Source organism: Cajanus cajan, chromosome 6, assembly GCF_000230855.2.
Source record: "Cajanus cajan strain Asha chromosome 6, NIPB_CcT2T_4, whole genome shotgun sequence".
NCBI lineage: Eukaryota > Viridiplantae > Streptophyta > Magnoliopsida > Fabales > Fabaceae > Cajanus > Cajanus cajan.
In genome coordinates this window covers 59,746,296-59,769,323 of record NC_138522.1, presented here as the reverse complement: position 1 = coordinate 59,769,323, position 23,028 = coordinate 59,746,296, and the positions used below count along the sequence as shown (strand labels likewise).

The 23,028-nt window shown below is 30.3% G+C and overlaps 1 protein-coding gene across 1 annotated transcript; it reads left to right on the top strand.

The window, feature by feature from the left end:
* Nucleotides 1-20,933: 20,933 nt before the first annotated feature.
* Nucleotides 20,934-22,725, top strand: LOC145949258 (benzyl alcohol O-benzoyltransferase-like). The gene is made up of 2 exons (XM_083059169.1): nucleotides 20,934-21,434; nucleotides 21,556-22,725. The coding sequence occupies exons 1-2, from the start codon at nucleotides 20,988-20,990 to the stop codon at nucleotides 22,453-22,455; spliced, it is 1,347 nt and encodes a 448-aa protein (XP_082915295.1). The 5' UTR covers nucleotides 20,934-20,987; the 3' UTR covers nucleotides 22,456-22,725.
* The last annotated feature ends 303 nt before the right edge of the window (nucleotides 22,726-23,028 follow it).

Here is a 23,028-nt window from a genome sequence, read left to right as displayed (position 1 = left end):
GTGAATTAAACAAATCTCTTATGTTTTGTTATTGTTCTTTCTCAATGATGAGTCATTCTCTCCTCTATAAAGTACAAGGATGCATATTAATTATGAGAGGCAACCATAGATTGTTAATCTATAAATAGGGAATTTTAAACCCTAACTCTCGTATAACTCATCGGTAAAAGCCCGTTAACCATCATTAGTTACTCTTCTAAAAAAATTCAAATAATTATCTATAATAATTAAACTAGAAAATATTTCTTCTTATCAATAACTCTTATTATAAAAAATAACCCCAATTAATTATTTAAAACTCTTATAGATAAATACACAAGATCATATTTTTTTAAATAAAATAATTTCAAAAACTTTATTTTTTTTATCTAAAAACATTCTTATCGATAAAATATCTCAATTAATTAAAATCACAATATATAATCAAAATGAATAATATATACATATATATATATATATAATTAATTTGAACAAACCTTTCTTTAATTAATAAAAAAACTCTCATATTTGTTAAAAAAGCCTTTAATATATTTATAAAATCTATTTAATTAATTAAAATATTATTTTAATAATTTTAGAAAATTTATTTACCGAGAGAGCATCATTAAATGTAGATATTTCCTTGATTCCTAGACCCCATTGTTTTTTAGTCTACATACATTCTCCGAGCTTACCCATGAAATTTTCTCTTTTCCAACCTCACCACACCATAAGAACCTTCTCTATATCATAACAATCTTCTTAATCACTTGTTTAGGCATCTTTGAAAAAGATAAGAAGAACAGGGATAACGATGTTAGCATCAAATTTATAGGACATATCCTCATCGCCAAAGGTAGAATCTTGTGCTTCCAATAGTTTTTTTTTTGAACAGCAAAAGAATTTTATTAATTTGGTACAAGAGGTACCATAAACTCATCTATAATAGAAAAAGAGATAAACAACTTAAATTAAACTTGTAATACCCTCCTTTTCATTCAGTGATGCTAATGTGGGAGGTCAAATAGCAACTGGAATAATATTCTACAATAAAATGTTAATTAGTCTTGCATAAATATTAGCTGCAGGGCATATATTCAGTCTCCAACATTCAACAACCTTCACATATATAACAGCATCATGGAGCCTATCATTTTCACATTCTACTCATGCCAACAAGATGCTTCTCCACATTAATTTCCTCGTTTCCTTTCTCTTATCCACTTCCAATGACATAGTACATACACAATACTTTTGAGTGGCAAACCTCTGGTGACCCTGCCACATCCCACTTTTGTTCCTGAATGAGTCATTCCAATAGTTGATAATTTCTTCTTAAACTTACATATTATTATGGCCTCCAAGTCTCCTCCTTTCTTAGATTAGCACTGATAGGGATCTCTAAATATGTAAAAGGTAATTTGAGCAGTCTACAATGTAGCAAACTGGCATAGCTCACCAAGATATTTGGTTCCATCCCTAATGCACCAAATCTTCTCTACAAAAAATTGACTGAGGTCCGAAACTAACTCAAAACACCTTAAAATACTCTTCATTACTATGACATATATTATCAAGTTTAGCCTTACTCAAAAACATTGTGTCATCTACATATTGTAAAATACTGATTAACTATCTCTTTATTCCTCCTAACTAAGTAGCCTTCAAACAGTTTTTTTGGAGACTGTAGACCTCATCAAATCGATTAACCCTTCTGCAACAATAGTAAACAAGAAAGGTGTTAAGGGACCATCTATCTAAGTCGTTTTTGTACCTTGAATTCCCCGGTAGGACTACCATTAACTATAGTACAAAAACCTGACTTGTCTCTAAACATATCTTAATCCACCCTACCCTTTTGCTACAAAACCCCAGCCTTCGTCACATATAAAGCAGAAATTTCCAACATATAGGGTCATATTGTTTTTCATAAGCAACCTTGAAGAACAAATAACTCTTCTTTTTTTCCTCTTTGCCTCATCAATAACCTCATTTGCAACAACCACATTTTGTAGGAGGTTCCTAACATCCAAGTAGGCACTCTGTTTGTGATCAATAACAATTTGTAGTACCTTCTTCAACTTATTTGCTAGAACTTTAGCCAGTATGTTATGCATATAACCTACTAGCGATTTAGGCCTAAAGCCCCCTATGTCTATGGGTCATCGACCTTTTTGATAAAAGTAATACATGAGGAATTAGTCCCTTTTATTTTGTGCTGATTTATGCGCATCACCTCCCAAATCACCTACTCTTGATGCTCCAAGATTCTTAGATGATACGAGGTCTATTTTCAAACCCCAGATCAGTGGTGCCAAACATATCTCTTGCATGGCAGGTGGTATTTTACATCTTTGGGTTCTGAAAGTAACTGGACCAAACTATGGTTTCCTTTAGAACCCAACATAGGCCTTGCGGGCACGGTTCTTATATCTTACTCGTCCACTCCCTTCGATGAATGGGTTAAGCTTTTGATTAGGGTTGTCTTGACAGACCCATTAAAACATGAAAGCTACTTCATTTATTTATTATTTTAATCTGAATATAATAATTAAGTTACTTCATTTATTTTAATCTGAATATAATGGTGGATAGGTTGGGTTACAACTGTTATTATGAGAACATGAGATGATTCTAATATGTTAAAAACTGATGTTTCCTTATCAATGGAGATATTTACAATCTTAGCAAAGCTTTCTCGAATTTATAGGTGAATTGGAATTCCAGAATACCATCTCAGATGAGCCTATTTCCTGTTATAACTTTTGAGACTACTAGAAAAATACTATTTAATGTCATCATATTTATATCGATTTCAATAAAAATAATGTAGAAAAAAATGTAATAATATTTTTGTAATTAAATAAAAAAATTAATACATATTTACATTCATTTTATTAAGAAACAATGTAAATATAAAGTATTTTACATTGATTTTACTAGGTAGAATTAAAAGCCCAAAAGTATTTTATAATGATTTTGTTAGTAACTGATGTAGAATTAAAAGTCCTGCCCCTTTTCATGTCTATCTCACTTGTTTACAGCCATCTTTGGTATGGATATATGTCCGAGAATGAAGCATTTGTTGGTGGCATGAGTAGTTATGCTAATATGGTGAAATGTTGTAGTTTATGGGTGACTAGACTAGCAGGTGAGCCGATTCTTTCTTGTGGGGACTTCTCCAACTCTCATGTCAGAAACACGCTGATCGAGACCAAACCCTCTTTGATTAATCATCAACTGACGATCCAGGAAACACACCGTTGATTGTATTCTCAAGCCCTCTTTGACTGATGACAATCACTGCCAAAACCCTATTCGACAGACGATGATCTAGGAAGCGCATTGTTTTCCTCGTGTTCAAGCCCTCTTCGATGGATGACAAATTAAACTCAGTGAAGTCCTTTGTTGTGAGAATTTGAGACTTTGCCCTATAAGGTGAATCCACATAATGGTTATATATATTGACTATGATAAACTTGAGGAGAAAGCTTTGGATTTTAGGCCCAAGATACTTATTTGTGGAGGAATTCGTACCCCAAGGAGTGAGATTATGTCGGGTTTAGGCATGTTGCTGATTAGTGTGGAGTTGCGTTGATGTGTGACATGGATCTTGTGACAGCTAAGGTGCTTGCTCTCTTGTTCAGTTGTTCCTGTCTAAATTATTTTAACGATTTTATAATTATTTATGCTTTTTTAACATCAATGAAGCTTTGATTTAGGTTTCTTTGGAAGGTAGATTTTAGAGGTACTTGTATTGTATGGTTTATAACTAGCATGATAGAGTTGTGTAGAATAGTTGTCTTGATGTGAATTGACATTTTCAAGTTTAAGTTTGTTGGAATAAACTTTTCTATGATTATTTATAGGAGAAGAAAATAAGAAAGTAAAAAAAAATTAAACTTTTCTCATTAGTTATGATTTCAATAACATATGTGTACGTAAGTTGATTTTCATTTATAAAAGATGTATAACATATGGTCTATTGGAGATAAGGATAGAAATTCTTGTATAGTTCTAGAGATTGGAAAAAATCAAAAACAAATTGCCTCCTCTTTCTTTGTTTTTCCCTAGCCTACCTTAAATTTTCAAATGCTTGAATTTTCATGAAATTATCTTTTGAATGGAAACTCTGCATGAAATTGTCAAATTGTTTTCTTTTTTCATTAACCACCTCTGTGAAACATAAAAGGCAGTGTTTATGTTTTGGGTGGAAGTCGAATTGCTTGCGTTGACCAGGAAATATGCATTGATTAAAATTGTATATATAATAAATATATTTATTCGAAGAAATGTCATGTGTTTCAACTCTGCAGGAGTTTTGGCACTCCTTCATTTCTGCAATGGTTGCGTGCCAACTGTGTTGTTCCCTTTTTTTTTTCCCTCTTTGCCATGGGTTCTGATTTTCCATGGTCCAGCTAAATGTGCTTTAAAATATATTAACAGTGTCTTTTTTATAGGAAGTAGTTAGTCCATTTGACTACTATGATATTGTTACCTCAACCACCCACAAAAGTCTTTGAGTTCCAAGGGGAGGTATCATCTTCTATAGAGCATGGAGATGATAGTAATTATGATTTTGAGGAGAAAATAAACTTTGCTTTTTATCCATCATTACAAGGAGGCCTCACAATAAGTATATTGGTGCTCTTTTCATCCCTTTAAAACAAGTTGCAATTCTAGAGTACAAAGCATGCATGCAGCAAGTGAAGAGAAATGCACAAGCATTATCATCTGCCTTGTCAATAAGAAATTGCAGATTAGTGACTGATGGGACCGACAATCATGTATCATGACATAAAAAAATTTTAACCCAAAGAGTTGCTAAAGGTTTTGTTTAAAAGTGAATATGTGTTGATACTTCTTATACTTCTTATCTTTAAATTATCTATTGAAATTGATCTTACATCTAGCATGTAAGTTGTCTAACTAGCAAAATTTTTTCTAGTGTATTGTTTCTGAATTAATTTAAATTTGCCTTCTATACTGTAGATAAAACATTTTTTTATAGATGAATAAGCTTTTGGTATAATCAATTTTAGAACATTCTTATATTGGTGAACTGGTTGTTTAGTTTATAATTGTAGCTAGAACATTCTAGTGAACATTCTAGCAATGTCAAATGCTTAACTCATAAGTGAATGTAAAATTAAGTGCAAAGAATAAGGTAATATATATTGACACTAGATTCAATAAGGCTAATCTAAAGCAGTGTAACAACTTTAATATGGAGTAGAGGACAACTAAGTATTATGATTTAATGAATTGAAAAAGAGGGAAGAATTATCTGTTTGCGTGCATTAAACCGACAAGAAGTATTGAGTACGTGAGTTGGTGAATGGAATTGCAATTGAAAGAAGAAGAAAAATAGTGGAAGCAATCACGATTAAAACATATTCGAGATACTGTGAAATTAACGAATGAGAACGAAAGCACCAAAACCAAAACTCAGCAAATCTGCAAATGCTTCTGAAAATCCCTATGGTACCGAAGCTATAAGCAAAGTCTTTTTTTATTCTCGAATCTCAGTGTTTTGATTTCTTTATTAATATCTTTCTTTCAAACTAAATACAATTAAATTTATTCAGTTAACCAACACGAGCTAATTACATGTAATTAAATTGATTTATTGCACTTAATTATCTTAGTTGCGTAAAAGTTAATTCACCACATTGTCTTTAATTGAGCAATTTGCAGAAGAATATTTTTTTCTCTTATATTTAAGATTTTTAATTGATTATATAAAATAAACAAGTTACTTAACGCAGAATATCTATCAAAATTACTTTCAACTTGTAGCCGATGCTAGTGGCCAGGGTACATAATTTTGATATTGTAACCTGGTTCTTTTGTTTTCTTTTTTTGATTATTCATGATTAATTACCAAAAGAAAAAAGAGAATACCTATCAAAATAAAATAAAAAATAATATTTGAACTAATATTTTAGTATATACAATATACAGGCCAGGTGTTTATTATATATAACTAAAAATTAAAATAAATAACGTATATAAAAATATTATATTTGAATATATAAACTATATATAAAATTTGAATAAATATATATTTTTAAATGTTAACTTATATTTTAAATTTATAATAAATAATTTATATTGTAGTAAAAAAAATAATTTTATTTATTAATAATTTTTTATAAAAATATTAAAATTTAATTTATAAATAATTATGATAAATAAAATCTGAATTAAATATTAAGTTACAAAAATTTCTTAAAATTTTATCATCAAAGAAAAACTACTAAAAATGATCTCGTGTAAGATAGAGTTAATCATCTATATACTATTAGTGTAAAGTTTTTTACACTAACAACCAATCATATCTTTTAAATTATCATATTTTATTTTTATTTTATTAAATAAGCAAATGACATAATACTATTAAAAGATATAATTAGTATTTTATACTGATAATGTATAAGTGATTAACTCTGTAAGATAACCATTTATATTTTATATATAAAAGTTGATTTATCATCTAGTCATATATCTTTTTAAATTTAAATTTATACTACTAATAAAAGAAAATATTACTTTACTTTTATAAGGATGTTGTCGAAACTTCTTCTTTAAAAACAGTAACTATTTACTTTTTTTTTTTTTACAAAAATACTTATTTATTTTTCATGAAGGCATAAAGTGACTTATTCCCTATTATTTATTTTTAATCATTACTTATTTTAATTAACATTAAATATATATATATATATATATATATATATATATATATATAATTTTTAAAATGCTAATATATATTCTCATATATTATTAAATATAACTTATTTTTATATTTAGAATAATCAGCCACTATATACTAAACACGATTTTCTATCTTACATGTATTTTTTTAGAATTTTTCTTTAATAAGAGAATTTGTGAGAATTTTTTTTTTAATTTTTCATCTAATTTAGTTTTTGTTTATCATAATTATTTATGAATTAAATACTAATAATTTAAAACAAATTATCAATAAATAAATTAAATATGTAAGTATACTGTTTTAAATATAATTTATATATTCACAGTATATATATATATTATAAATTTTAATCAATTCTTATATATTAAATACGAACCTCTAAAGTAATTTTAAAGACTTCTATTCGACGAGAGAGCCTTTAGAGATATTTTTATCTTTTTATTTAATTCAATTTATTTTTATCTTAATTATTTATGAATTAAATTTCAATATTTTAAAAATAAATTATCAATAAATAAAAATAATATTGTGCTATATTATAAATTATTTATCATAGATCTTAAATATAATTTATATATTTAAAATGATCTATTAATACAAATTTTAAATATGATTTACATATTCAAATATAATATTTATTTGTATAATTTATATATTATAAAATTTAGTACATATAATATATATTTAGTATATGTATTGCACAAGCTAAAATATTAGTTAGTTAACAAATTACTTATCAAAATTAAAAGTGCAAGCGAATACAGGTAATCCATGAATTTGAAATGATCCAAACCAACTTAACGAGTTTGAATAAGAGTTTTTTATTAGTGTTTAAGTCATTTAATCCATAATCAAAATTTAATACTATTTGGGTCAGATAATGAATTTTGTATTTTTTGACCCGTAATTCAATACAACCATAATAATAATAATGATAATAATAATCTCAATTAAAATTATTTTAAAATTATAGATATTTTTTTAAATTATTTTTAATTAAATATAATTATAAAAATATATATTGAAGTCTTAATTAAATGCTTTATCACTGCCAAAAAAATTAAATGTTTATCAACTAAAATTAATTTTAAATACTCTTTATTTTTTTCATATTCTATTTGTTTTTGTAAATATCATAAATATATAATATTTTTATAATACATTATTAAACATAATTTATTTCTGTATTCAGAATAATTAATTAACAATTAAATATCAAAATTAAAAATAACTTACCATTTATTTATTGATTAAATGATACTAAGATTCAAACCTATGAATTCGTAAATACTACCTCAATTTTTACTTAACTTAATTATTTATGAGTTACTCACCTATATATTGTCAGTGTAAATTTTTTTTATATCGGCAACTAATTATATCTTTTAATTATGTCATGTCACTAGAAATTAATTAATCTTAATTCAACTAATTAATTACATTTAAATGTCTTAGTTACATAAAATAATCAATTACATCTGTACTGGCCAGCCGAGTTGCCGACTTGTCCCTCACCAATCTGCTGACTCGGTCAAAGGTTTACCAGCCTAACCAAGCAGTAAGCTCATTATTGCCGAGCTCCTCAGCCCGACCATAAAACATGGACATCGGAACACCACATCGGTCCAAAGAGGCCACATCATCAAACAAATAAAAATACAATCTTGTCACCGCGCTGCCCACGCGCTATGGGAACGAGGGGACGGTTATGACACATGGCGTCATGACAAATAGGCGTACGCAAAAAGTCACGACCCCTTGCCAAGCTCGGTCTTAACTCCTCGACCTACGGTCTTCGGAGCTTGGGGGGCTAGTGTACTATCCGTACCGCTATGCCGAGCTTGAGCTCGGCATCACAGCGCGGAGTGACCTCGGACACGTGCTAGGCGACATCGGCTCGCTATCCAATTAGGTCATAAACTGATCTCGGGCCCAAGGCCCAACAAAACCCTAATACACACAAAGGTACGTGCATTACTTATACGAGACTCATACACCCACAAACACTAACTTTAGCATCGGAGTCTCTTTTGCAGGTACCACCCCCATCTTGGAGCATCAAGCGTACCAGCGAAGGAGGCTCACCAATCTTACTCGGAGGATCATCTCTACAGCAGATTTCCGGTAAGAACATTTGGCGCCCACCGTGAGGCCGATCAAGACAGCTCTTATCGGTCACTCTTATGGTTTCTACCAGAAGCCATAGCAGACACGCAACAGACGACCTAGATCACGCAACTACCATGGACAACGAAGCAGCATTGAGAAGGCTGATCGAGCAGGTCGAGCAGATGCGGAAGCAACACACCGCCGATCTGCAAAATATGCGTGCCAAGCACGAAACTGACCTAGCCGCGATGCGAACCGCCAATGAAGCAAACCTAGCGGCGCGCAAATGAGCGTATCCGCGCTCACCTACCACGGCGCACCTCTGATCAACCCCCTCAACCGAGTCACCTAAACGAGGAAGAGGGGCACTCGGTTTCTCAACTGCCAATAGCGCATAGGACACCGACTCCAAAGCCTGCCACGCATCGATCTCATGCACCGACACACAAATCGGCCCATGAGGTCAGCAATGCTCCTACTCATGTCGCGGGGGATCAACCAACCTTCTGCCGTCATCCTTTTGTGGATGGCATTATGGAGACGCCACTCCCTCTCGGATGGAAGCCTCTCCACCTTGACCGTTACGACGACACGACAGACCTAGACGAGCACATCAACCTGTACACCACACAGGTAAACCTCTACACCAATAACGATGCTATTCTATGTAGGGTTTTTCCGACCTCGCTCAAAGGGATCGCGCTCAACTAGTACACCCAGCTACCTGCCGAGTCAATTGACAGCTTCGGCACCCTGGTCAGACGGTTCACGGCGCAATACGCAACGAGTCGACCTCATCACATCACATCCGCCACCTTGGCCATCCTCAGACAGGGCGATGACGAACCATTAAGGACATTCATGGAGCGCTTCGCTGGCATCTCCGTCAAAATCCGCAACTTAAACCCCGAGGTCGCACTGCACTCCATGCTCATGGCGTTGAAGCCAGGACCTTTCGTCGACAGCCTTTGCCGTCGACCTCCTCCCGACATGGACGAGCTCCGAGCTCGCGCTGCTGGGTACATTCAGATGGAGGAGCATGCCGAGTTCTGCAAGGCAATTCGCGACAAACCAAAAGGAAAGCAAGACCAAGGTCAGGCCACGAACATTTAAAGTTGGCGACCTTGTTTGGCGATTACGGGGAGAAGCAAGAACAGACCCCTCCAAAGGAAAATTTGGAACTTGGAATTCCACCCACCTCAAATTTTATTTCTCTTAACTTGTAAATTCAGGGGATATACTCTTTTTCCTCCTCAGCCTTTTTTCCCACTAAAGAAAAGGGTTTTTGGCCAAGGAAGGTTTTAACGAGGCACCCCTCAGAAATAAATCAACAAAGCAACTCCATTCCCATACATTTTCGGTATTGGCACATTAACCATGACGACTAACCAAGGTCGAGTTCGAACCTTGATATGCCAAGGTCGAATCCGAACCTTGATGCCAAGGTCGAGTGCGAACCTTGATATGCCAAAGTCGAATCCGAACCTTGATGCCAAGGTCGAGTTCGAACCTTGAGATCACATTTTCTTAACCAAGTCGAGTTCGAACCTTGATATGCCAAGGTCGAGTCCGAACCTTGATATGCCAAGGTCGAGTTCGAACCTTGAGATCACATTTTCTTAACCAAGGTCGAGTTCGAACCTTGATATGCCAAGGTTGAATCCGAACTTTGATGCCAAGGTCGAGTTCGAACCTTGAGATCACATTTTCTTAACCAAGGTCGAGTTCGAACCTTGATATGCCAAGGTCGAGTCCGAACCTTGATATGCAAAGGTCAAGTCCGAACCTTGAGATCACATTTTCTTAACCAAGGTCGAGTTCGAACTTTGATATGCCAAGGTCGAGTCCGAACCTTGAGATCACATTTTCTTAACCAAGGTCGAGTCCGAACCTTGAGATCACATTTTCTTAACCAAGGTCGAGTTCGAACCTTGATATGCCAAGGTCGAATCTGAACCTTGATGCCAAGGTCGAGTTCGAACCTTGAGATCACATTTTCTTAACCAAGGTCGAGTTCGAACCTTGATATGCCAAGGTCGAATCTGAACCTTGATGCCAAGGTCCAGTTCGAACCTTGATATGCCAAGGTCGAATCCGAACCTTGTTGCCAAGGTCGAGTTCGAACCTTGAGATCACATTTTCTTAACCAAGGTCAAGTTCGAACCTTGATATGCCAAGGTCGAGTTCGAACCTTGATGCCAAGGTCGAGTTCGAACCTTGAGATCCCATCTACTTAACAAGGTCGAATTTGAACCTTCAAACAACAAATTTGGGAACTCCTTAGAAGCCCTTTTGCTCTTACATCACTCGGTGCTTGGGGGGCTAGTGTACTGGCCAGCCGAGTTGCCGACTTGTCCCTCACCAATCTGCTGACTCGGTCAAAGGTTTACCAGCCTAACCAAGCAGTAAGCTCATTATTGCCGAGCTCCTCAGCCCGACCATGAAACATGGACATCGGAACACCACATCGGCCCAAAGAGGCCACGTCATCAAACAAATAAAAATACAATCTTGTCACCGCGCTGCCCACGCGTCATGGGAACGAGGGGACGGTTATGACACATGGCGTCATGACAAATAGGCGTACACGAAAAGTCACGACCCCTTGTCAAGCTCGGTCTTAACTCCTCGACCTACGGTCTTCGGAGCTTGGGGGGCTAGTGTACTATCCGTACAGCTATGCCGAGCTTGAGCTTGGCATCACAGTGCGGAGTGACCTCGGACACGTGCTAGGCGACATCGGCTCGCTATCCAATTAGGTCATAAACTGATCTCGGGCCCAAGGCCCAACAAAACCCTAATACACACAAAGGTACGTGCATTACTTATACGAGACTCATACACTCACAAACACTAACTTTAGCATCAGAGTCTCTTTTGCAGGTACCACCCCCATCTTGGAGCATCAGGCGTACCAGCGAAGGAGACTCACCAATCTTACTCAGAGGATCATTTCTACAGCAGATTTCCAGTAAGAACAACATCTAATTTAATCAATTAATTTGCTACAAACGAGAGTTTTATGAATTCAGACCTTTGGTAGTTGGTAATGTGACACCCTCTACCCCGCATATCCTACTACAATAAATTTAAATAATATAACTTTAGTAATCAAACATGATTACAGAGTATCACATTTTTAACAAACATAATCAGCGGAAATTACAAAGAAATAAATCTCAAAGTTTTCAAAGTAATTTAAAATAACCTTAACAACCTAATTTAATCTTATCTATACCCCGATGTCACATGTCCTATCAGAGCATAGCCCATAAAGAAGCCTAAGCTTCACCACCAACATCCTCAACCTCATGCTGATAATCACCTGTATAACGGTTAAAGAAAAAAACAACACAAAGAAAAAGGGAGTGAGAAAACATCTCACTCGGCTCACAGTGTAGGAATATATACTAGACAGCCAAACACAAACAATACATACGTAAAATAACAATATCTCATATTTGCACATATATCATGCATTGGTTTTCTTGACTAGACTCACAAATGCATGCATGTGGCGCCATACGGAAGATTCTCATATCATCGTGGGTGACCCTAAGGTACACCTGGTTATCATATCGTGGGTGACCCAAAGGTACACCTAGTTATCATATCGTGGGTGACCCAAAGGTACACCTGGTTATCATATCGTGGGTGACCCAAAGGTACACCTAGTTAGTCGTGGGTATGCGGCCTCAGCGGCACACCTGGAGTATTGTATGCATATGATGCATGTCAAACAAGACTCTATGCATTCTCATATTACTTTATCACTTTCCATGGTCATTTCATATCTCATTAACATATTATCACATTTCATATCTCATGTCTCAACCATATTTCATATTATCTCCTGGTCATTTCACATCATCATATTTCATCATCACATCATATCATATTATCATCATATCATATCATCACATTCACATTATCACATCATATTCACAACTTTCACAATCATAGTCTCAACATAGTTTCTATTCATACAAGTATATTAACCAAGCAATTAGAACATACAAACAATATGACATATAACAAACACAGGATTGGGGGCCAATCCCACTACCCAGCATACAATCCCACACCCAGAGCGAGGTTTCTCACTCCCCCCCTTACCTGGATGACAAGCGCTGAAACTAAAGAAGAGCTTCCTCCTCTAGGCTCCTTCTACTAGGATAGAACCACCTCCTATGGATTCCTCTAGGTCTTCAAAGAGAAGAAGAGGAGAAGAAGAGAGTATAAGAGAAGAGAGAATGAGAATTGAGGGATGGTTTGCAATGGAGAAGTGAAGGGCTATTTATAGCCTTCAAGACACATTAAAAAAATGGAAAATAATGAAAAAATCTTAGACAAAACTAAGTGGAATGAATTAGTGAGATGAATTATTAAAGTTGGTGGGATGAATTAATGGAGTTGGTGCCATGTTCTTTTCCTCACCGACTTTAGCTACTGATTTGGACCTTATAGACAGCCGAATCTGAAAATATTTCCTTCATGAAAGTTGTAGGATTTTCTCTTATCTTTCCATAGCCACCAAGTTTGTATCATTTGAACAACCACCGACCAAGTTATACCCCACAAACCGAGGCTTGCCAATCAGTCCAGCGAGAAACAATTGTATCAATCAAATTCCAATTTTGACTTCCTAAACGACCGATTTTGCAAATGGCTATTTCTGTAAAAGTTGTGCGTTTTTCTCTTAGATTTCCATTGACACCAATTTTGCATCATTTGGACCATCACAGCCCAAGTTATGCCCTAAACACCGAGGTTTGCCAGTCAGCCCAGCGAAAACGATTTTATTGAAAAGAAAGTTTACAACTATCTAATTAAGCCCAACAATATACATATATTTCTAAAGCCTATAATTAAGCATAAATGGAGTATGAATTAGCTACATTTGGAATAAAAGATAACTACCAAATATCATAATAATAATAGTAACCATTTTGGAAAACTGGGGTGTTACAGGTAACAAGTATTCTCATCAATAAAAATAAAATTGATGCAGACTATTAATAAAATAAATTGATGAGTTCGTGTAATAATTAAACATCTTATACTCTCTTATAGATGGTAAGGCTTGTGTTGATTTTCTAGCTAGAAAGGACCCAAACTTCAATACCATGCTACAAGAGTTGGACTCCCCTCCTATAGATATATGCTCCCTCAGCTTTTGGCTGATGCTAGAGGTGTCCCATTTCTTAGGATGTAATTTCTCCTTGTCTTTTTATTTTATTTTTTTTTTTTTTATTTCTTCTACTTCATTTACCAACATAAACACATTGTATTCATACATCATGAATACGATTTATTTAGCGGTGAAACGCGTGTTCATTCTCATCATGTGTAAAAATAATAAATTAAGATTTTTTATTGAATTGATTTAGGGTTTATATATATATATATATATATATATATATATATATATATATATATATAAATAGATATAATTAAATCATAACTAACTTTGGGGCATAAGGAAATTCAATGTGAAACCATAGTTTTAAAAACCGGACCGGTCATCGAACCGGTTAAGGTACTGGGTCAGTGGGTCAAAGGTTGAACCGGTGGGTCATTAGTTGAACTGCATGATTCGGTTTTTATTTATTTTTATTAAAAAAATATTCATATTAAATATATTTTATACTTATAAATTTTAATAAATTCATATCTTATTTTAAATTTCAATTTTTCTATCTTATTTAAAATTATTTTTATTTTTATTTTGTAAAAAAATACATAAAAAATTACATGTTAAACAGTATATTAATACAAATTAAAAATATAAATAATATGTACATATATAATATGCTTGCAATTAATATCACAAGATAATATATGTAATATTTACATAAATATTATATTATTAAATATAATTTAAAATTAATAATATACTATAAAAGTTATTTAAGTTATATATATTGCAAACAAATATATTAGAAGTAGTCATTGTTATATTTAATAAGATTCTTTACTTTTCTATTAAGAGATTTAATTTTCATTATTATTTTTTGTGGTTTATGGTCCCTTAAAAAAATTAAAAGAAAAAAAAAATAAAAAAAATGGTTGAACCGGTTTGACCCACCGGTTCACCGGTTGAACCGGAAAATTGACCGGTTCAATCCAGTTTGAAACGGGTCGACTGCATAACCGATCCAACTTAAAATTTGGACCGGCTGGACCACCAGTTCCAGGTCCAACCAGTCCGACCGGCCGGTTCGGTCCGGTTTTTAAATCACTGTGTGAAACTGATTCCTTAGAGATTGTAAATGTGTTGACTACATGGACTAGCATTGAAGTGGAGCTGCAACCAGATTCACTTGTTCAACTCTTGCGGATATGTACTATCTGCTAGTTTTTATTTTTTAATTTTTATTAGCAGTCTTATACTTATTTTTTATTTTTATAATTTTTTATGATTTAAATATTTTTTAATTCTTGAAAAGTGAGCCAGCTGTAATTTTAATTTCTACAATTTTTTTTCATTCTTAAAAAACTTAAAGTTATTATTTTTAGTTTATGTTTCATAATTATTGTTAACTACATATTTATTAATTTATTAAAAAGTCAAATAACCATCACAAATGTTACCTATAATTATTATTGATATCATATTAATGTATGATGTCTCTAAATATTTTTATATAAGTCCTTAAAAAAATATTATTTATTTATCTTGAAATCATCATTATAATTCAAAAATATATTAATTTTAGATTTTAAAGAAATGCAAATTAAAGAAGAAAAAAAATTTATGGAGACTAAAATAAAAAATTACTCATTTTATATTAATCAAAAATATTTTATAAGGACTAAACATAATGATTATAAATTTAAAAAAAAAACAAAGAATTTTTTTTAGATCAAAACTAAAAGCTCACTTATTTTATCGAGTCTAAAAATATATTTAAACCTTTTTATTATATTTATTTATAAGATATTAATTTATACTGTTTTAGACTATTAATTTATTCTAATTGTAGTAATATTTTTATTTTTTATTTTTAACTTACAGTATTAGTCTATTATTAGTTATTTATTCAATACTAAATTTCTTTAAATAATTATTTTAAAGAAAAATTAAAAAATTAACCACAATAGAAATCACTAAAATTATTTCAATTTCCTATATTTTAATTAAACTATATATATATATATTTATCTTTATTAATATATATATATATATATATATATATATATATATATATATATTATCTTTATTACTTCCTCTGATTTTTTTACATAAGAAATAAATGGACAAACTTTTGTAATCCTAATTATATAAAATAAATATATATTTATTTTAATAATTGATTATTTTCTTTTTATATTCTCATGCTAGTGGATATATTTATTGATTTATTAATTACATAATTAAGTTAGGTTAAAAGAATTATCTCTTTATTTGAGTGAATTGTCATTTACTGTAATCACTATTTAAATCAATAAATTCAAAGAGTAATTTTTAAAAAAATTTTAATACTTTAATATTATTAATCAAAATTAATTATTTTAACCACTTTCATTAGTTTTAATAAATTATTTATATATAAAAGGGTAGAGGTAGTAGTATTATAATAACAATTTATTATTATATGTGATTTTTTTATTATATTTATTTATAATATTATTTTCTATTATTTTAGATTATCAATATATAATAATTGTAACTTTAAATTCACTTCAAAATTATAATATATAATGTTGTTTTCTCAAGAATTAAAATATTTTTAATTAAAAAATGTTATTTTACTAAATTATTTATAAATATATCATTATAATTAATTGGAATTTTAATTAAAATAAATATATACAATTTTATAAATATGATAAATTAATGACAATGAGTTTTAATTTAATGATAATTTATAAAATTTTAAAATTAAAAGTATTTACTTAATAAAATATTATTTTACTAATTTATTTATAAATATTTCATAATTTTTTTAAATTTAAAATATTAATAAATTAAATATTTCTTTTAATTAAATGTATAAATTATTGATGATGAGTTTTAATTTATTCATAGTTTTTAAAATAAAATTATTTATTAAAAAACTAACGTTTTAGAATATTGAATATTTTAAGAGTTAAAATAATTTATAATAATATAATTTTGTTGTTCAATATAATAAATTAATCATTTTTTATAAAGACATGATCTAATTAATATTTAAAAAAAAACTTCAAATCTCATCGATTGAAAATAAAACAATTAAAAAGTATATAAGTTGGGGAAACACTTACCTTACAAGTTGATTTGTATAGTTAAATGTTAAACTTATAATCTATAATCTAAGAGTTTAAAAGGTTATATTTAAACTTTAACAATGATATTATATTAATATGTCTTAAACTTATAAATTTAAACACTTTTATTTTTCCTGCAGCTTAAAATTGGCAGAAATATCTGTAGGAAAAGTTACCTACAAAATTTTTCTACCATTTAGTAAACATTACTTGCGAATTTATTTTCATAAGAAAATCTACAAGAAAAAAAATAAAATTCTTACAATATTTTTGGCAAATTTTATCATGGAAAAAATTTATATGATAATTAAAATTGTAGCAAAATTTGCAAAACAAAAAATTATAGATTATTTTTCATAAAAAAAATTGTAAGAAATATCTGTAAATTATTTTTCACAAATAAATTTGTAAAAAAAAATTGTGAAATTATTATCACAAGAAAATTCACAAAAAAATTTTGCAAATATTTTTTTTAAGAAAATTCGCAAAAAAATAATATTTTTATAATAATAGATAATATATTATTATGATAATAAAATAAAATAAAAACTTTTAAATTTTTATTTTTGAAACAGCCAAATAAAATTATATTGTGATACTAGGAGTGCCAAAATCTATATTTACAAAGTAATAATTAGAAGTAATTTAGATTAACTAACCAAATAAAAGTGCTTAATTGAAAATCCGTCCTGTGCATGAGCCCGTACGAATAACTACCCAAAAAACTTATAAAGTTTTATTTCTTCTGTGCATATTATGTATAACATGTACTAATTGTTTAGGGTCACATGTATTTACTTAACACATCTTTTAATATGTCATTAATGTAATTTATTTGTTAATATTGTAAGTATAAGTGGTTACAACTTATTAATAACTCGTTTGATTTTTATATTTACTTTTTTTATTTGAAAATTGTTTTTGTCCTTTTGAATTTATATAAAAATTAAAGAATTTTTTCACAATTAAATTTTTAAATAAATACTTCTTTTTTATTTTTATAATATTAATCAAAATAAAAATCTCTAAAACAATTTCAATTTTTAGATTTATACTATTCTCTTTTTGTCCGTATAATAAAAATCTCTAAATCTCTTAAATAAATAAAAATACAAATATAATAAAAATTATGTGAAAATAAGTTCAAAAGATAACCAAAATACTAAAAAAATAGTTTTATACTATTCTCTTTTGTCCGTATGATATATTTTTCATACAATTTTTACTATATTTTAAATATTTTTAGATTAAAAAATATTTGAATATCATAATTTTTATATAAGTTAATCTATGGTTGCATATTTCACATCTTGAATTAATTTAAAATTGATTCAAAATTATGTAAAAAGATAAAAAAAAATTATTATTTTATAAGGATCAATTTTTTTCATTATTATTTTTATTTCTATAATACTGTTTTATTATTTTTATTACTTCCTCTTGTCTTTTATTAAGAAAATAATTACTTACTTTGATATGTAATTTTCTTTTATACTCTCCTGCAAGTAAATGCATTTATTTTTCTAAATACTATGTAAGTCACAATCTTTGGTAGAAAAAGCTATTTCTTGAACTATTTAAATTGATCAATTCAAAGGATATTATCACTATAAGAAACGTTACATATAGTGATATATAAAAAATGTTATTATAGGTATAAATCTATTTTACATACAGTCACACACAATTTTAGTAATAATTTTGAATGAAATTTAATAACATATATTGTGTCACTATAGCCTATATGTGTAACGACCTAATAACATGGTCCTTACACTTAACAACAAACAACTAGCAACAAAAATAACTATTAACTTAAGATTGTATACCTACAAACACGAGAAAATGTATTATATAGTCTGTATATAAATATACAAAAAAGGTGTTCAAATATATATGCAGTATAGATATAGTAATCTTATAAATGTAAATTATACAATATAAGTTGTTGGTCAAGTAACTCTTATACAAATTACTATTATGAAAGTAGCATCCAAAGTATAAGCAATACGTCATCCTCCCTATATCCATCTCAACCGTAACATCTCATACTTGTCTTTGTTTTACTCCTACATCACGTATGATCATTGCGATTTAAAAAACATAGAAACATGTAAGGATAAACTAGTGTTTAAAGGATCAACATATATAACAAGATTTTACAACACTACTGATATTTTTCAGCATCAACATTTCAACACGTTCAACTCTATCAACTTTACAATTTGCATCTACTACAATACAAGGTCAACATAAACAACACATCAACAAGCTTCATCACAAGTCAACACAACATATGAATAAACACAATTAAATCAACACATCATATGTACAATACAACAACTATATACATCGTCACACATTTTAACTAGAAGATCTCCTACAACATAGGATGAACTGTTTAAGTAGCTTAAACGTACTGAACTAACAAGACATGGTGATCTTTTTAGCTTGTTAGATTAACAGAAAATTGTATATCAATTTACAACACAAGAACTTGATTTATCAGATGTCGTCACTTAAACAAGAAAGTCTAGTACTACTGTCATGGTAGAACAATTAGGTATGATTCTATCATGGCATTAGCTAGCTTAACTATATCTCCTGTAACACCCTACACTTCCAATTAGATTAATAATATATTTTTATTATAAAATTTAATGGGTGGATATTAGAGAGTATTTCAAGGTTGATATTATATTTTATATGTTTATTTAGAACAAATTATATGAGGATTATATTTTATTATAATTTATTATTATTATTATTATTATTATTATTATTATTATTATTATTTATTATTATAATGAGGGGATGGAATAATGATTGAAGAAAATATAGAAACATTTAGTTTCTCTAATTTTAAAACATATAGAATTTTGATCCTTCTATCAAATTGACATTTACTAATTATACTTAAGTGATGTAGCATTTAGGAACATGATATTTAGAGATTAAAAAAAATCATGCAAATAAGATTTATTAATAAAATAAATATCAAATACTTGTTAAAATATATATAATTTTTTGTTATTTTTTTAAATTTTTATATTTATATGTCACATCAATTAGGTGGTGATAGATCATCAAATAACATCAAAATTTAATAATCAATAAATATCATATTGATGATAGGATAAAAACACTAATTTCATCTCTCCAACCACTAGACTAGCTCTAATGTTCACAACTAAATATTTTTATTTCAAAATAGAATGACAAATTACAAATTAATAAAAATAAAGAGACAAAAAATATAATATAACTTAAAATATAAGATAATGAAATAATTTAAAAAATATATATTTTAATTAATATTTAAAAAATTAAAAAGGAATATTTATATAAAAATTTAGTTATTACTTTTATTCCTATGTATAAAACTCAAATACCTCAAGATTGAGAAAAGTAGTTAATCTAATTAATATGAATAAATTTATCTTATTTTTATATATTTTTTTTCCAAAACTATCATTGTACTATTTTTCTCTCTTAATTAATACTTATAATATTACTTACCCTCTTAACAAATTATAATTAATACATCATAATATAAATTTAAAAAATATATTTTAATTAAGAATATTTTAGTTTAAAAACAACTAATACATTATGAATGAGATTTTATATAATGGAACAATTATATATATATATATATATTAATTATTTTTGAATGAATTTAAAAGGAGTGAAACAACATTTTGTATATCTAAAAAATTAAAAGTTATAATTATCGGTAAGAACTAACTTGCAATTAATAAATAAATAATATTAAATGAAGTGTCAGGTAAATATACGTGTCGGTACACTATTGAAAATTAGTCGAAAGTACACTATTCACGTACACTTATAAATAAGAGAATCAAGAGAAATGTTTCATACATCACTTTTAATATCTTTCTAATCTACAATCCTATTCATAGATAACATGGCTGCTTCATCACCATCGTTAAAGTTTGCAGTGCGTAGGTCCCAACCTGAGTTGGTGGCTCCTGCTATACCCACTCCTAATGAACTTAAACCACTATCTGACCTAGATGATATATACATCCTACGTGTCCAGGTCCCGGTGATTCAAGTTTATCGTAACGAACCATTAATGGCTGGGAAAGACCCGGTTGAAGTGATTCGAAAGGCACTGGCAAAAACACTTGTCTTCTATTACCCATTTGCGGGTAGGCTTAGGCAGGGTCCTGGCGACAAATTGATGGTAGATTGTACTGGTGAGGGCGTCTTGTTCACTGAGGCTGATGCAGACGTAACACTTGATCAGTTTGGTGACGCTGTCCACCCTCCATTCCCATGCTTTGAAGAACTACTGTACGAGGTTCCAGGCTCTCGAGAAATTACAAATTCTCCCCTTCTACTTGTACAGGTTCAATATACATATTGTTAGAAAAATAGTTAACATATACATACATAAAAATGAATGTTTCATAAAGTTTTGTTCGTCCCTCCTTTATAGCTTGTTGATGTTGGATGTTAAATGATGACAGGTGACACGCCTCAAGTGTGGTGGTTTCATCCTAGCCTTCAACTACAACCACGCCATGAGTGATGGGGCTGGTATTGCACAATTCATAAGGGCTTGGATTGAAATGGTTCGAGGTCTAAAAGAACCTTCCATTCCACCCGTGTGGCAAAGGGAGCGCCTAATGGCAAGAGATCCACCTCGCGTTACATGCAACCATCGCGAATACGCATCGCAAGTCCAACGCACTAAGGAAAGGGTATACGATACCCTCATGTCAAACGGGAATGACATGGTTCGATCTTTCTTCCTTGGACCAACCGAGATAGCTGCAATCCGTCACTTGGTTCCCCATCACCTTCAGCAATGCACCACATTTGATATCATCACTGCGTGCATTTGGCGTTGTCGCACAAAAGCATTGCAGCTAAAGGCAGAGGAGGATGTTCACATGTTGTGTGCCGTCAACGCACGTACTAGGTTAAATCCTCCGTTACCGGCTGGTTATTACGGTAACGCTGTTGCAAGCCCCGCAGCAGTCACCACTGCAGGGAAGCTTTGTGAAAATCCACTTGGGTATGCTGTGGAGTTAATAAATAAAGTGAAAAGTGAGGTCACAGACGAGTACATGCATTCTGTGGCAGATTTAGCTACGACTAAGGGACGACACTTACCGCTACCTGAAAAGTCTTTGATTATTTCGGATTTAACACGTTTTAATCTTAGAAAAGCTAATTTTGGGTGGGGCAACGCTGTCTATTGTGGACTGGCCAGTTCCTCTACTGGAATAACCTTTATTATGCCCCATAAGAATGCAAAAGGAGAAGAAGGTTTATTATTACCAATTTGCTTACCCCTTGAAGTTATGAACAGATTTGCGAAGGAATTCAACGACATGATCGGGAACCAAAACCATCCTAATTGAAGTGGCCTCATCTTGTCATATCTAATTACCATACTCTCTCTTCTGTTTCAAAATAAATTTCGTGTTTGAAAAAAAAAATAATAAATTTGAAAGTATCACATTAACTTTTCAATATATTATTACTTTTTCTTATACCCTCATAATAAGAAAAATTGTGATTATAATATTTTATAGGGTAACTTTTGGATTACCCAATGGTTTTTCCTTTTTTAGGATCCCTTGAGTTATCAAGATTCTGTATTTTGTATTCTACATGAGAGATTTTTACAAGTTCTTTTCATATTATATATATATATCAAGAAAAAAAATGATTCGTAAAAGATTAAGAATATGTTTAAATATAAATTTAAAAGTATTTTTGTAGTTTCTTTATTAAAAAATACTCCTTATTTTTAGTAGGAAAATTCTCAAAAAAATATTTTTAACTTGTATTCAAACAAATTTTAAGTAAAGACTCCTCGAATTAAGATGCCATGTACTTGAAGCATATAACCTCACATCGGATCCAAGGCAAAACAATTTCTGTGTATTCAAGATTATTTAATAATTAATTACATGTGTTGGTAATTAATA